The following is a 16,233-nucleotide window of genomic DNA, read 5'->3' as shown; positions in this document are numbered from 1 at the left end:
TGCTATTCTGTGCAAATGTTTTAAACTTTTCAAACTTTGTAACCTAACCATTTCGATAACTTCACTATTTATGTAAAAGATGATCAAACTAAAAAGTCTTTTTTATATTCAGGATGGTGTTGCACGATCATACTTTGCTGTTTTCGATGGACATGGTGGATTGGATGCTGCCAATTATGCAGCCACTCATGTACATGTTACTCTTGCTCGCCATGAAGCATTGGTGTCTGACCCGGCCCGAGCCCTAAAAGAAGCATTTCAGCGTACAGATGCCATGTTCCTCAGGAAAGCAAAAAGAGAGGTAAATGTGTTCAAAAGCTTAAAGTGATAGTAAACCTTCGGGTATTTTTAAATACATTAACAAACATGTCTATACTTGATCTGTGCAATGTTTTTGCACATAGCAGACCTGATCCTCTTCTTCTGGGGTCCCCTGCCAGCGCTCCAGGCCCCCCCCCCCTCTTTGATGGGTGCCCACACAGAAACTTGCTTAAAGAGGTTGTAAACCGAAAAAAAAAAGTTTTTTTCTTTCCATCCTGAAAGAGAAAGACATAATGAGCTAGTATGCATCGCTAGCTCATTATCAAATACCTTAGAACGAGCCCCCGCCGTGCCGCTCGCTTACCTCTATGATGGGCGACATGTCCAGTCGCCCGTCTTCCGGGATCGCGGCATCCGGCCATCTGATTAGCCGGAGCCGCGGTGACGTCACTCCCGTGCACGCGTGCGGGAGCTGACAGTCACGGCGCGGGGCTCTGAAGGAATGGCACGAGCGGCCGTTCCTTCAGAGCGCATGCGCCAGTGACGTCACTGGCTGCATGTAAGGTAAATATCTCCTAAACGGTACATGTTTAGGAGATATTTACAGTACCTATAGGTAAGCCTTATTATAGGCTTACCTATAGGTAAAAGTGTCAGAGGAGGGTTTACTTCCTCTTTAATAATGGGGGTACCTGTGTGTGCTCAGTCCAGAGCCCTGCTGCTGCATTCATTGACTATCAATCTGCCCAATAAGGAGGGAGACCATGGCGGGAGGGGGCTCGGGTAAGAATAAGGGGTGGAGGGGGGGCTGCAGCACAGGTTTTTCACCTTAATGCATATAATGCATTAGGGGAAAAACCTTAAGGCTTTAGAAACCATTTAAATTCTTTTAAACTGATTTTTAGTTGTCCCAAGAAGCTGCATTTGAACTCCTAACCTTTTACTTTACTTTGTTTGTCTTATTCTATATTTAAAGACAGACTGACACTTCTGCACCTCTGCATTGGATGTTATGAACTAATGGACATTTTCGCTGTACTACAATCTTTACATCCTTTGTAAAGGTCTGACACAAAGATCAGACCTACATTGTGCTACGATCAGAATAGTGATGTCATGCCTGCTAACCTGCAGGTTGGTGATTTGAAGCCCATAGCAATGCTGTAGGCAGGTTTTGACAGGAGAGAGCCTACAACATCACTTTACTGTTGTAATCACCTCCGTATATTGTGCCAGAATGTATTTTGGAGCAAGTGAAACGTGAAGGCATGGTAGCTGGTGGTGCTGTAGGTGGAGTAGTAAAAAATCACCCATGTATATATATATATATATATGTGTCTACAGCATCACTCTTGGGGTGCTTACATAACAGGAGAATAGTGATTCTTCTTCTAGAAGTTGGGCAGTAAAGTTACCAGTCTCCTGAACAGGAAATACAGCATTGCATATTGCAGCTGTTGTGAAGGGAGGATTTCTAAAGGATATAGAGAAAAATTACATGTTATACTTACCTGCTCTGGTCCACCGGCACTCCTGGCTCCAAAATCCCCATCCCTTCCTTGCCAAATGATCCAATGGCAATCTGCTTGCTCTGCCTAGCCATCCGCTCTCTCCTCACTGGCTGTGATTGACAGCGGTAGGAGCCAATGGCTCCTGCCTACTGTGTCTGAGCCAATGAGGCGGGAGAGAGTCTCTTTTCTCGTCTACAGCACTGGATCGAGATTGGGCTTAGGAAAGTATATGGGGTAAGCTGCATATTAAAGGTTTTTTGATGCATTAAGGTAAAAAAAAACTTCAGAACTTTAGAACCACTTGAAATATTTAGATTTTGCCCAGAATTCAGCTTTATAATTCAGCTACTGAGGTACTGCACATCCATATTATACAGGCATAAACATAAATAAATCTCAGGCGATCACATCCTTTATCGCAGTTGTCAACGGGTACTTTTTATAGGTATACATACCTTTCATTACTATTAGGCAGTGCAGTGGCTAAGTGGTTAGCACTTCTGCTTAGCAGTACTATAGTCGTTGGTTTGGATGTCAACCATGGCACTACCTGCCTGGAGTTTGCATGTTCTCCCTGTGCCTGCGTGGGTTTCCTCCTACTCTAAAGACATGCTGATAAGGTAATTGGCTCCTGTCTAAATTGGCCTTAGTATGTTATATTTTAGGTTCCTTGAGGGCAGGAACTGATGTGAATGTACAATATAGGTGTGTAAAGTGCTGCGTAAATTGACTGCTCCTATATAAATAAAATCATTTTCAGGCCAGTCTTTAGTTTACATATGGACCAAGGTCAAATTCCAGTGGAAGTGAGTGTTATTTACTGATGGTTCGGAGGCGAGTTTCGGGGGCCCTGTAGAGGAGCCAGTTATTAACACCGCTTTCTTTTGGTACTGTATGGTATTCGCTCCTAGCAGAAAAGCTAATTTCTCTATCGTCCATTGACCGATGCAGCCTCCATCTTGATTAGCTGAATGAGTTATGCTCCTCCCTGCAGGAGTAGACTAGGCAGGAAAAATTTTAATGTACAAACGGGGCCATCCCCACAGGCATAACCCGCACACCCTTTGCTCAGCAAACCAGTTTTTCTGCCTAGAGAAGGAGTAGGACCCAGGTTTCCTGCTGGAACTTCGGTCTCAGTTTTTTATTCTTTTCAGGATTTTTTGTTTTATTTCTCTTTACTCACTTTGCTAGCTAGTGTTCAGGGGGATCCTCCTGGTGATCTGCAAGCAATGTCGGCTGGGGCTTCGCACTGGATAATCTAGATCCTTATGGGCCCCCCAGCCTGGCCTACGAGCGTGAGCAGGTTATAGTCCCGCACTAGGCCTCGCCACGACGGTGCCCATTTCCGGGTGGGGACAAGCCTGCGAGCCTTGCCGGGACGTGACGACCTGGAACGCCCTGAGTTGCACCGTACCCTTTGGCTGGCAGCACCCCCACTTCGGGTGGGAGGAGGTCTGCCCGGAGCGGAGCCCATCCGGTCCATGGTATGGTGAGTAAATGTGACCCCCCTTGCCCCTGGTGGCCTTGGGGGGGGGGGGGGGATGTGGGCCCTCTCCTGGGGATAATGGGACCTGTACCTCCTAAATGATCCCCCTGGCCTGTCGGGTACCCGGCCTCTGTGCCCTGTCTCCCGCCCACGCCAAGGGCTGTGTAACTGGTGTGCCTGGTGTCCTGAGGGGTGGCAATAGTACCTTGTTGCTTGCTGGGTCTTGTAGATCCTTGAGGTCTTCATTGTGGGGGTCCCTGGCCGCATGGCATGCCATGGGCGCCGCCATCTTAAGTGTGGGCAATGTGTATACTTTTCCCATTGACTTGTATGGGGCAGCCATTTTCCCTGAGCTTCCTATTAAAATGCATTAGCAACTATTTTTGTGTAGTCCTATGTACTGCATTAGCAGCGTGACCTTTTACATCCAGGCCAAAGGTCACTTCCTGTGATTTTTCATCCTGCTGCAGGCCGTTCAGGAGGGTTTTCTCTGGAGGTGGTACAGTACTGGGGTCTCTGTGGGTATATCCCTGCACACTCTGTTGTTAGTGTATATTTAAGGGGGCTTTTGCAAACCGCTGCGATCGGCGGTGGGAACCGTTAAAGTGACCGTACTCAGTTTTTCTGTAACTTTGAATATGGAGTCCTAGACTGTAATTTCACCCTCAGACCCACTCTGTGCCACTCCCGAACAGTCCGGATTGCAGTCGCTTGCTGCAATTTCAGCAGCTCTGGAAAGCCTGGCAAAAAAAGTTGATTTTGTCATGAAAAAAGTTAATAGCCAAAAACAGCCGCTGCCTTCTCTATCTTTGATGGAGTCCTCTGATTCAAAGGTTAATGTTGTTGCCACGGAGGCCCCCCTACCTGAAGGGTCGCTGTCCTCGCAGTCAGATGGTGAAGAGGACCTGCAGCGTGGGAATGCCCTTTGGTGGAAGCCCTGATTATTTCAGTGAGCGAAGCTTTAAAATTGGCTGATGAGCCCATGCCGGCAGGGACATGGGTGGCCTTTGGCTCCTGCAAGACCCAAAAGTCTGACAAGGTTTTTCCCTGTCCCGAGACTTTTCATGATATTGTGAATGACCAATGGCGGCACGTTAAGCACGTGCTATTTGTGCCAAAATGCTTTAAATGCTGGTAGCCTATTACTGATATGGTCTGCAACCATTGGACGGTGCCGCCTAAGGTGGACCCCACCCTGTTTCCAGGTTGAACAAATCTACCATTGTGCCTGTGGAAGATTTCCCGGTATATACAGATCCGGTGGTCAGGCGGGGGGAATCCCATTCCCGCCATCTTCACGTGTTGGCGGGTTCCATTTTGAAACTGGTCTTTGTGTCTGTTGGTTTGGACCCTGACGTAGTTCCCCCAGAACTGATGGAACTTGTGGACCAGATGGCCCAGGCCCTTGTGTTCCTGTGTGATGCATTCCTGGATGCGGCTCCCCTGGTGGCCAGAGTTTCGGCTGTGGGGATTGCCCTACAGCACATGGTTTGGCTGAATAGCTGGTCGGCTGACCAAGCTTCCAAGAAAGCACTGACATATCTCCCTTTTCTGGGAGAGCCTTTGTTTGGCGACCCACTGGATGAGTTGATCAAGGGTCTGACTGGCGGGAAGAGTACTCTTCTTCCTCAATCCTCCAAAGGTAAAACACCCCGCCCTTCCTTTACTGCTCATAGACAGTTTTTTCGTGCCCCCGGGGCGCAAGAAAAAGGTAAGCAGTTCAGAGCTTCTGGAGGGTCTAAGAAGCACTGGTGTAAGTCCAAGACCAGTCAGTCCAGTGCTGCTGACAAGTCCTCTTCAGCATGAAGGGGCGCCCTCACCCATTTCTGGGGTGGGGGGATGTCTGCGCTTCTTTCAGGAACCCTGGACTTCCTTTGTTTAGGACAAATGGGTTCGCAAACTGATTTGTTCCGGGTACAAAATCTAATTTTGGTCCCGGCCGGGGGACAGGTTCTTCCAGTCAAATCTTAACCTGTCTCCAGAGCGTTTGAAAGATCTTCGGGAAGCTGTACAGGACCTCCTGGCTCAAGGAGTAATCGTGCCGGTTCCTCTGCAGGAACGCTCTCAAGGTTTCTATTTAAACCTGTTCACAGTGCCCAGAAAGGAGGGCAAGGTACGTCCAATCCTGGATCCCAAGGCTCTGAACTGCTTTGTGTGGGTGCAGAAGTTTTGAATCAAGTCCATTCGGTCGGTGGTGGCATCCTTGAATCAGGGAATTTTCTGGCCTCCATCGATATCAAGGATGTGTATCTCCATGTCCCCATATTCGAGGGACATCAGCGATTCCTCAGCTTTGTGGTGACAGTGGGGCATTTTCAATTTGTGGCGTTACCCTTTGGTCTCGCCTCCACTCTGAGTTTTTACCAAGGTCCTGGCCCCTGTGCTGGCCTTGTTACGTCAGAGAGGAATCTCAATTTTGGGATGAGCTCCTGTTGCGAGCAGACTCTCATTCAAATCTGTTGGACAACATCTCTATTACAGTTCACACCCTTCAAGAATTTGGATGGACGATCAATTTCAAGAAATCTGCTCTAGCGCCATCCGTATGGGTCACTTATCTGGGGCTGATTGACTCCGCTCTTGCGAGGGTCTTTCTCCCCTTGGGAAAAACTTCAGAAGTTACAAAGGGCGATCAGGTTGCTGATGGGAAGTGATCAGTCCTCCCCGCGGGCCTGCATGAGGGCCCTGGGTCTGATGGTGTCGACCTTCAAAGTGGTCCCATTTGCCCAGTCTCATTTCAGGCCTCTGCAGAAAGAGATTCTGGCAAAATGGAACAGAGACCCTCGGTCATTGGACCAGAAGATTCGGTTGAGTCCTCTCACAAAGTCGACTCTATTCTGGTGGATCCAGTCTCCAGTGCTGATGGAGACCGATCAGTCCTCCCTGCGGGCCTGCATGAGGGCCCTGGGTCTGATGGTGTCTACCTTCGAAGCGGTCCCGTTTTCCCAGTCTCATTCCAGGCCTCTGCAGAAAGAGATTCTGGCAAAATGGAACAGGGACCCTCGGTCATTGGACCAGAAGATTAGTTTGAGTCATCTCAAGTACTTCCTGCCAATGTTCTGGACGGTGGTCACCAGGGATGCTACCCTGTCAGGCTGGGGTGGAGTGCTGGGGAAGCTCTGTGCCCAGGGGACTTGGGCGTCAGTGTCCCCTTTGCCCATCAACATTCTGGAGCTAAGAGCGATCAAGCTTTGCCTGTTCCACTGGATCAGCTGGTTACGCGGTTCTCCGGTTCGGATACAGTCAGACAATGCCACGGCTGTGGCTTACATCAATCATCAAGGGGGCACCAAGAGTGTCCTGGCGGCCAAGGAGGTGGCCGAGATTCTGGTTTAACCTGAGTCAGGTGTTGGATCAAGGACAATGGTCCCTTCATCCAGAGGTGATTCACCTCCTGTGTGTCCGGTGGGGGACTCCGGAGGTGGATCTGCTTGCATCTCGCCTCAACTGGAAAGTCCAGAGGTTTGTGGCCAGGTCTCGGGATCCTCTGGCCTACACCACAGATGCTCTGGTGACTCCTTGGAGCCAGTATCGGCTGATTTTATGCCTTCCCTCCCCTCGTACTCCTGCCGAGGTTTCTTCACCGGGTGGCGGTGGAAGGCATTCAGCGGTCTTGGTACGAAGACCTGGTAAAATTGGCCATAGATCCTCCATGGAGACTTCCTCTGCGGGAAGATCTGCTGTCTCAGGGGCCGATCTTCCATCCCGCTTTACGGTCACTGGCTTTAACGGCTTGGCTGTTCAAGGTGTTGAGGGATAGAGGCATTTCTGACTCAGTGACTCCTACCCTCTTGAGGCCAGGAAGTCGACATCTAGAAAGATCTGTCATCATACGTGGAAATCATACATTTCATGATGTGAATCGCTGCAGCTGCACCCTCGCTTGTTTTCTACAGCTGGACTTTTGGCCTTTTTACAAAAAGGGGTTGAGCAGCAATGGGCACTATCAAGGCTCAGGTGTCTGCTTTGGCTTTATACTTCCAACGCCCGTTGGCTACTAATCGCTTGATTCGCACTTTTATTCGGGGGGGCGTCATCTGGCGCCTCCGAGGAGATCTCCGATACCTCCGTGGGATCTCAATCTGATTTTGTCTGTTCTTCAAAAGCCTCCTTTTCAGCATATTAGGGAGATTTCTCTGCTTTCGTTGTCGCAGAAGTTTGCCTTCCTAGTGGCTATTACTTCTGCTCGCAGTGTATCTGAGTTAGCGGCGCTGTCCTGTCGTTCACCTTATTTGGGGGTCCACAGGGATAAAGTGGTTCTCCGACCTAATCAGTCTTTTCTCCCGAAGGTGTTGTCGGATTTTCATCTTAATGAAGACATTGTGTTGCCTTCCTTATGTCCTAAGCATCCCAAAGAATTTGCCTTGCACTCTTTGGATGTGGTTTGGGCGATTAAGAGTTTGTCTGACGGTTACGGAGTCCTTAGAAAATCAGACTTTGTCCTTACGGATCAGGTTCCTCCTTTCCCTGTGAATGCGCATTCTACTAGAGCACTTGGTGCCTCTTGGGCTTTTCGCCATCAGGCCTCTGTTGTACAAGTTTGTAAGGCAGCGACTTGGTAGTTTGTGCACACCTTTACAAAATTCTACAAGATGGATTTGTTCGCATCTTCGAAAGCCTCTTTTTGGCCAGAAGGTTTTGCTGGCTGCTGTTTCGTAAGAGAATTGTTTTTGTTTCTCCTAGGGGTATTCTACCTGGCTGAGCTCCGGTTGTTGGTTGAGCTTCATGTTACCCAGTGGGCTAAGCTAGCCTTGGAGTTTACGTTACTTTTCTGGTTGCGTTCTTCCCACTCCTCATGCCTACGCTGATTTGGGACGTCCCATTCAGCTAATGAAGACGAAGCTGCGTCTGTCAATGAACGATAGAGAATAAAAGATTTTTGTCAGATCTTACCGTAAAATCTTTTTCTCTGAAGTCCATTGACATACGCAGCACCTGCCCCTCTGATATGGAGATGAATTTTACTTCACTGCTTACAACTAAACTGGTTTGCTGAGCAGAGGATGTGTGGGTTATTAAAATGGTAAAATGCAAAATTGCAGCATCTCTTGGCTCTGAGGAAGGGGGTTCGCCCTCGAAACGTGTGAGCCTAGCCACAGCAGCTCCATGCGGTCCGCTGCATGCCATCCAGCATTACGCAGTGCCTGGCTACCTTGGAGACTATATATATATATATATATATATATATATATATATATATATATATATATATATATATATATATATATATATATATATATATATATATATATATATATATATATATATATATATATATATATATATATATATATATTGATTTTGTCGAAGTGTGTATTATTCACATTTTTGTGAGTATATTTTATGCATTTTACTATTTTAATGTTTTTTTGTGGTAATGCACTAGGTCGGTGCGCCCCTCTTTTTGTTGTCTTTTCCAGTTTGTATCGGATACCCTTGGTCCTGAGGTGGCAGCAAGACCCTTAGTCATACTTATCCAAACTCGTTGGAAACTTTCCTCTCTCTTCCCATATACTGCACTTGAGCGCCGGAGAATTGAACTACATTTTGGAGATGTGTTGGTTATGCCTGTGGGGACAGCCCCGTGGGTGTGTACATTTTACATTTTTCTTGCCTAGACTACTCCTGCAGGGAGGAACATAACCCATTCAGCTAATGAAGATGGAGGCTGCGTCTGTCAATGGACTTCAGAGAAAAAGATTTTACAGTAAGATCTTACAAAAATCTTGTTTTCTAGGCATTTTTCCGAACACCTGCTATATCCTGCTTGGCATTGAAATTTGCTGGAGGTTTAGTGGGGTGAAAAGCTTCACTGTTTTATGGTAAAGCCGAAATGCATTCCTGCAGTGCTTTGTCATTACATAGTGCGCCTGAATCTTTTGGGCAGGCTAGAGCAAGGTCTGTGTGAGAAATACCCTCCAGGCTTATCACAGTGGAGCTTTATGCCAACTTGCCAGAGTGTCTCAGCACTGCTTAATTTTCATATTTTTAATAAAAACTCCAGTAGGGCCCCTGTGACTTTACTGCTTTTGTCACTTACCCATTACATCATTTTGGGTCGTGCACTGAGCTGTGGTATTGTAGGTGTGACGCTCACACAGGAATAGCTGTGTTTGTAGAATTAGCATCTTTGGATTTATGAATAGCTGTGTTTGTAAAATTGGCATCTTTGGATTTATCTGTGGCAATTAACAGAAGATGACAATTTTGCAATCTAGGGGCAATGAGATGCATTGATATACAGGTGTCTGATTTGCAATTTCATCTGTCTTCAGAGACTACGCAGTGGTACCACTGGTGTGTGCGCCTTGTTGGAAGGCGAGTGCTTGCATTTGGCATGGCTGGGAGATTCCCAAGCACTCCTTGTACAGCAGGGAAGTCCAGTCACACTCATGGAGCCCCACAAGCCAGAGCGAGAGGTGAGACTATTTCTTGTGTATAAATGTGTGGTGTTTATATATAATTTTTTTTTTTTTTTATGTGTAGGTTTTGATACATATAACAAGTGCATATATAATTATTTCGCCATGGCTAATATTTGCAGGCAAAATAACTATGCATACTTGCGAAGCAGCAAAAAAAAAAAACAAAGTCCCCTAAAATTGTACCCAGGTGGTGTTAACCCCTTGTCTACCAAGTTACATTTGGAAACCTCCATGATATTCATGGGGTTAACCACTTAAGCCCCGGAAGATTTTACCCCCTTCCTGACCAGGGCCTATTTTGCGATTCAGCACTGTACCCAAATGAAATTGACGTCCTTTTTTTCCCACACAGAGCTTTTTTTTGGTGGTCATTGATCACCTGTGCGATTTTTTTTTTTTTTTTTTTTTTTTTTTTTTTTTTTTTTTTTTTTTTTTTTGATCATGCGCTATAAACAAAAAAAGAGCGACAATTTTGCAAAAATAACAATACTTTTCACATTTTTTTATATGAAATTCCCCAAAAAAAATGTAAAAATCAAAATTTTTTTAACATTTTAGGCCAATTTGTTTTCTGCTACATATGTTTGGTAAAAAAAAAATTGCAAAAAGTGTATTTTGATTGGTTTGCGCAAAAGTTATTGCGTTTACTAACTAAGGGAAAGATTTTTGTCATTTTTATTATTTTTAACGAGTAATGGCGGCGATCTGCGATTTTTGCGGTACTGCGACATTGCGGCGGACAGATCGGACCCTTGACCGACATTTTTGACACTTTTGGGGGTACCAGTGACATTACTACAGTAATCAGTGCTATACATATGCACTGTTACTGTAAACATCACACTGGGATGGAAGGGGTTAACTTTATTGGGAGGGAGGGGTTAAGTGTATCCCTAGGGGCGTGTTTCTTACTGTGATTGGATATGGCTTTGTGTGTAACAGCACAGATCAACGGTCCTACATAGCAGGACCGAGTGATCAGTGCTTTTACACAGGGGAGAGTGACAGGCGGCTTTGTTTACATTAGCCGCCTTTCTCCCTCTCCACCCGATGATCGCGAGTGACCGGCGGATATCGGGTCCGCCGGTCACACGCGCCGGCTTCTTCAGGTACGAGCGGGAGCGCGCCTCAGGCGGCGCGCGCTCGCCCCCTATTCGCTCCCAGGCTAGTGACGTACTGGTACGTCACTTTGCCTGGGAGGGGCTGACTGCCGCCATATATAGTTGGGCGGCGGTCGGCAAGTGGTTAAACTCAGCTGCAGCAGCCATGAGCTTGGTATGAATTTCTAGAGTAGGCATTAGACTATTAGGTAACAGGGAATGTGGGTGGCTCTAGAGCCGCCCACCTACTTTTGATACTGACGGTACTGGGAATTTGCTAGGAGAATGGTTGTTTATATACATATGGCACATGGGAAAGGGTTAATAAGTGGGTTCTAATAGTAGGTAACTTTACCTGTAACAATTGGTACATTCTATCAAACATACTTGGCTAATGCAAGTGGATGAATGTATATAAATATGGTGAATACAGTGTTCATTTATTTATTTTTTTTACCTCCTTTTGCCTTAAAATGGCACTGCGTGTGAAGATGTTCCTGGTAATGTTTTAAAACTGCATGCAGTGGTGCAGCTGCTCTCATGGACAGCTTGGCTCTAGAGCTCAGCCCAAGGTTTAATCTGCTCGTCTTCCAAGCCTTGCATTGTTCAGCAAAGCGCTCGTTCGCTTTGTTCAGCGGAGAGCATCACATAACACATTCTAGCCAAAGTGTGTCAGCCTTGTGTTTGCAAGGAAATTGCTGATGACATTGGACATAAAAAAATCTTGTGGAGATCCAGGAGGCATGTGGAAGTAGAGCTGATCCACTAGAGCAATTGATAAATTATAAATGTGTTCTATTACGTTGTGAAAACCGAAAACAAAAAACAGCATTTTCAGTGAATTGTTGCTGCAGAGCAGCTGGGAAGGCTAGATCATAGAAAGCTAGAAAAGTGACAGCAGAAAAAAGACTGAGTAGTCTACCAAGTCTGCTTTTTTTTTTTTTTTTTTTTTTTTTTTTTTTTTTTGTCCTGAGTATAGATCTGTTTGTCCCAGGCATGTTTGAAACTGTTGACTGTCTCACTGTCTTTGCTGCAAGTTTATTCCAAGCATCACCTACCCTTTCAGTAGAAAAATACTTTCTAAAATGAGTTTTGAACTTTCCTCCAGTTTGAGATCATGTCCCTGTGATATCCTGAAAGGCTTACATGTAAACCTTTTATTTTCATTTAAAAATAAGGAAAAACGGCTTTCACCCTATTTCCCCTTCCAAAAAAAGGTGACCACACATGTTTTTTATGGTAAGATTTTCCTTTTAACCAACAATGACACCGTAGTGCAAGGGACTAGCTGACTGGTTAAGAAATTGAATTGAGTGTTTAGATTGCCCCTCATATCACATAATTGTTAAAAGATTGAAAGAAGATTGTGCAGAGAGGTTGTAAGAACTATGGCCTTCTGAAAATTTTGTTTTATAGTGAAATTCTACAAAAACTCCTTACAATTACAACAAAATTTTGCCGTTTTTATACATGTAGGTGTACATTTCATGTTTTGGGCTTTTCCAATTTTTATAGGATGAACGTGAAAGAATAGAAGCTCTTGGTGGCTGTGTTACTTATATGGGGTGCTGGCGGGTCAATGGTACCCTTGCTGTATCCAGAGCTATTGGTAAGTACGTTATTACAATTGCACGTTTTTCTTTTTTCTGTGTTTTTTATTTTGACCATGAAAGATGGATCAGTGTCCAAAGGCCAGCGACGCTCTGGACACAGTCCTGTAGAAATCTATGGGCATCTTTTGCCCAGGCACAGCTGAGACAAGGTCACAAAAAGACTTGCTCAATTTGTAAACAACACTGGAGACTGCAGTCATTTGATCAAGCTAGTGTATGTTGGGGAAACGGGGACAAAAAGGAAAAGTGCATTAATCCTTTAAGGCACCTTAAACTGTGTTTACACTCCTTTTCTGTATTTCATCTCCACTGCAACAAACACCACTTCCTTTTGATTTATCCAGATTAGTGTTGATGTGACATTGCGGTTCCGAAAACCTCTCTTCTGTACAGAGGAGGAGGAACCTTTCCAGATATTTATATCACTGTCTGCCTAATGTGGACACTACCTATTGGCTGTCCAGCAGCTGCGTCCTAATTTATCTAAAAGTGATGTCTGTGCATTGGGACTGGCAGGCATCAAATACAGTGCTGAATTACAATTCCCTTCACCCTGAAATGTGCTGCTGAGGGACATGCACAAGGTGAAGGACATGCACAAGGAATTTAGACCAGAATAAATGTACTTCATCCAGTAATTTTTTTTATTTATTTATTTTTTACAAGATCAATGCCAAATGAGTTAAGATGGGTAATTTTGCTCAGAAATTTAAACTAAATATAAACTTTTTGAGGACGTTTTTTTCTGCTGTTTTATATTTTCAAGACATTTTTTTTTCTTGGAAGATCGTTCAGTTGTAGCAGAACCACTGGGGCTCTTTTTCATTTTTTTGCCCTAGGGACTGTACCCAGACCCCTTCGCGAAAAAATGCAGGATCCTGCATTTGGTACTCACTTACGCATATTGTGCAACACATGTTAGCTGCAAGATGCTCTGCAGGTCCATGGCAGAGGTACACCTATCTAGTGAAACCCATTCGTTGAAGACATTTTAGGGAGAAATCCCATCAGAGGGGTGAAAGCTGTTTGGATGGCGTATGCCTCACTAAGGGTTCTGCATGGGCACTTTCTGATAAGTGTTTGCTATGTCTATTAGCTGCAGAATGATCCCCCAGACCAGGCATTAAAGATTATGTAAACCCAACATTTTTATATCCCTGATATGTGCCTGCTGTACCATGTACTTGTATGAAAAAGTATCCTGTTCTTTGTATTGCTTCCTTTATGTGAAATACCTGGTGTTCCTGCCAGTCTCCCTGCTTTTCTATTAATAACTGACCACACTAGACAGCGTGGTCTGTTTTTTGGCTGTGCTGAGAATTCAGCCTACTCCTCTCCTCCAATTTATAGACTTGTGCTGACATGCCCTCTCTGCACAGCCATTCACTGGGAAGTTCAGGGGTTCTGCTGTTTCTTCTCCTCCTCCAGCTCTGAGCTCCTCATTCAGCTGAGAACAGGTGTTTTGTTTTTCATTTCTATTTTATACTGAAAGGGTTGTTTTACAAAGTGAAGGTTTACATATACTTTAAGTGTGGGGGCTTACCCACCTTCTTTGCAGGAGCCTGTTGTGTGTACTTTTCCTCGCCCCTAAGGAGGTTAATCCCTTAATGCTCTAGTACTCCAACTTGGTAACCTCACGTGGTGGGCTGGTGCCGTGACAGTCTTATGTGTAACGAGTGCCTAGAGGAGGGTACTAGTGGTCTCTAGTTATTTTCCTTATGGGGTCTAAACTTGGAGCCTGAGCTGCGACACTTAGGTTGCCCTACACACTGGAGTACATGACACATTTTGCATCATGCAATGCATGTCTGCGGCACTTTTTTCAAATGATGTTGCACGTGGATTTTGCTAATTGATATGCACTTTGGCCCCTGCCCCTCGGTATGTTTGCGCCTTTTCTCAACCTCTCCAGCCTGCGCAAGACGTTGTTCTCTCCACGTGTTGGTGTAGGATCAGTTATGATTGGTGTTTCAGTACACAGAGGCTGCAAGCATTTGTGTACAATCTCTCCTCCAGGGTCTATCTCCCATACTCCTGCAGCTGCCTCCGCACATGCACCTGAGGACAAGCAAGAATCTCCTATCCTTCAAGGATGATTTTGTTTCTTAGTAGGTTAATTCCCCTGTGCTCACTTCCAGTTTACACAATTAGCATTTCAGGTACTTATTGACGCGGTTTACACATGCCTAGAGCTTGACGCAAACTGCCTCTTTGTTCTAGGGTTGCCAGTCTGACTTCCCTCAAAAGCTCCTAACCAATCAAAACCGTTCTAATTCATGCTGTACTACAATTTGTCAACCAACCGAACCCCCAATACATGCTGTACTACAATTGGTCAAGCAACCTAACTCCCAACCAGCTTCCCCTTAACATTTGTCAAGCGGTACACTATGGTGGAGGTCTTTTAAAGTGATTGTAAAGTCTTGTTTTTTTTTTTTTTTTCTCTCTCTTTTCAATAAAAATAGCAAACATACCTCCTAAGTGCAGTTGGTTTTGCACAGAGCAGCCTGGATCCTCCTCTTCTCGGCTCCCTCTTCAGCTCTCCTGGCCCCTCCCTCCTGTTGAGTGCCCTCACAGCAAACCGCTTGCTATGGGGGCACCCAACCCTAGTCACAAGTCCGTGAATCCATTCAGACACTGAGCTGTGGTTTGGCCCCACCCCCTCTCCTGATTGGCTAGCTAACTTTGACAGCAGCGAGAGCCAGTGCTGTGTCTAAGCCAATGAGGAGGGGAGTCCCAGATGGCTGAGACATCGCTGGGTCGAGAGGGGCTTCACTAAGCATCAGGGGAACTGGGGCGCCTGCTGCACACAGGTTTTTTATCTTCATGCATAGAATGCATGAAGATAAAAAAAACCTTCTGACTTTTTACAACCCCTTTAGGGGGGCCCTCCCTGTGGTGCACAGGGCCTGTTCTTACCTTAAAGTCCGGACTGTCTCTATCAAGGATGCCAAAAACCTCCTGAACAAAAGCCTGAAATGTTTTTTTTTTCCTGTTGGTCTCTGCCCTGCTACCTGCCATGGCTGTCATCCATTTGCCATCAAATTTCCTTGGGAATTTGAACTTATGAGGCCCCAAAACCATCTCTGTTCTTCATAACAGTAGGGTTTATACTGCCCCCTACAGGAGTAGGACACTAGGCAGAAAAAAAAATTCTGGCTATGCCTATGGGCAGACCCAGTATACACCCCCCCCCCCCCCCCGGCTTGGTACGCCGACCTGGTCAGGCAAGTTGCAGACGCTCCTTGGAGACTTCCTCTCTGGGAGGATCTACTGTCTCAAGGGCCAGTCTTTCATCCTGCTTTACAGTCGCTGGCTTTGACGGCTTGGCTGTTGAAAGCCAGATGCTGAAAGACAGGGGATTGTCTGCTTCAGTGATCCCCACTCTGCTTAAAGTGAGAAAAGCAACTTCTAGAAAGATCTATCGTCGTACGTGGAAGTCTTTTATATTGTGTAGTGTGAGTCTCTTGGGGTTCCCCCTCGCTCTTACTCGGTGGCTTGGATCTTGGCCTTCCTTTAACGGGGAGTTGATCAAAATATGGCCTTAAGTAATATCAAGGGTCAGGTTTCGGCCTTGGCAATTTTCTTCCAAAGGCCATTAGCCACCCATTCCCTGGTGCGTAACTTTATTCAGGGGGTGCAACACTTTGCACCTCCGTTGCCACCTTGGGACCTTAATTTGGTGCTGTCGGTTTTTCAGAAACCTCCCTTTGAGAATATTCGGGAGATTCCCCTGCTTACCTTATCCCAGGAGATGACCTTCTTGGTGGCTATTACTTCTGCGCGCAGGGTGTCAGAACTGGCGGCGTTGTCCTGTCGTTCTCCCTATCTGGTGGT

At 45.8% G+C, this 16,233-nt stretch overlaps 1 protein-coding gene across 2 annotated transcripts in view; it reads left to right on the top strand.

Moving 5' to 3' along the window:
- PPM1F (protein phosphatase, Mg2+/Mn2+ dependent 1F) overlaps positions 1 to 16,233 on the top strand; it is a 74,986-nt gene that overhangs the window by 46,926 nt on the left and 11,827 nt on the right. For both annotated transcript variants that reach the window (XM_082247880.1, XM_082247881.1), the window contains exons 4-6: positions 113 to 301; positions 9,534 to 9,677; positions 12,299 to 12,392. In XM_082247880.1, the coding sequence (XP_082104006.1) occupies positions 113 to 301; positions 9,534 to 9,677; positions 12,299 to 12,392 (427 nt within the window). The remainder of the gene's footprint in view (positions 1 to 112; positions 302 to 9,533; positions 9,678 to 12,298; positions 12,393 to 16,233) is intronic.

The sequence above is a fragment of the Pelophylax lessonae genome (assembly GCF_965119305.1).
Source record: "Pelophylax lessonae genome assembly, chromosome: 1".
Taxonomy (NCBI): Eukaryota; Metazoa; Chordata; class Amphibia; order Anura; family Ranidae; genus Pelophylax; species Pelophylax lessonae.
This window is presented reverse-complemented; position numbering and strand designations above follow the sequence as displayed.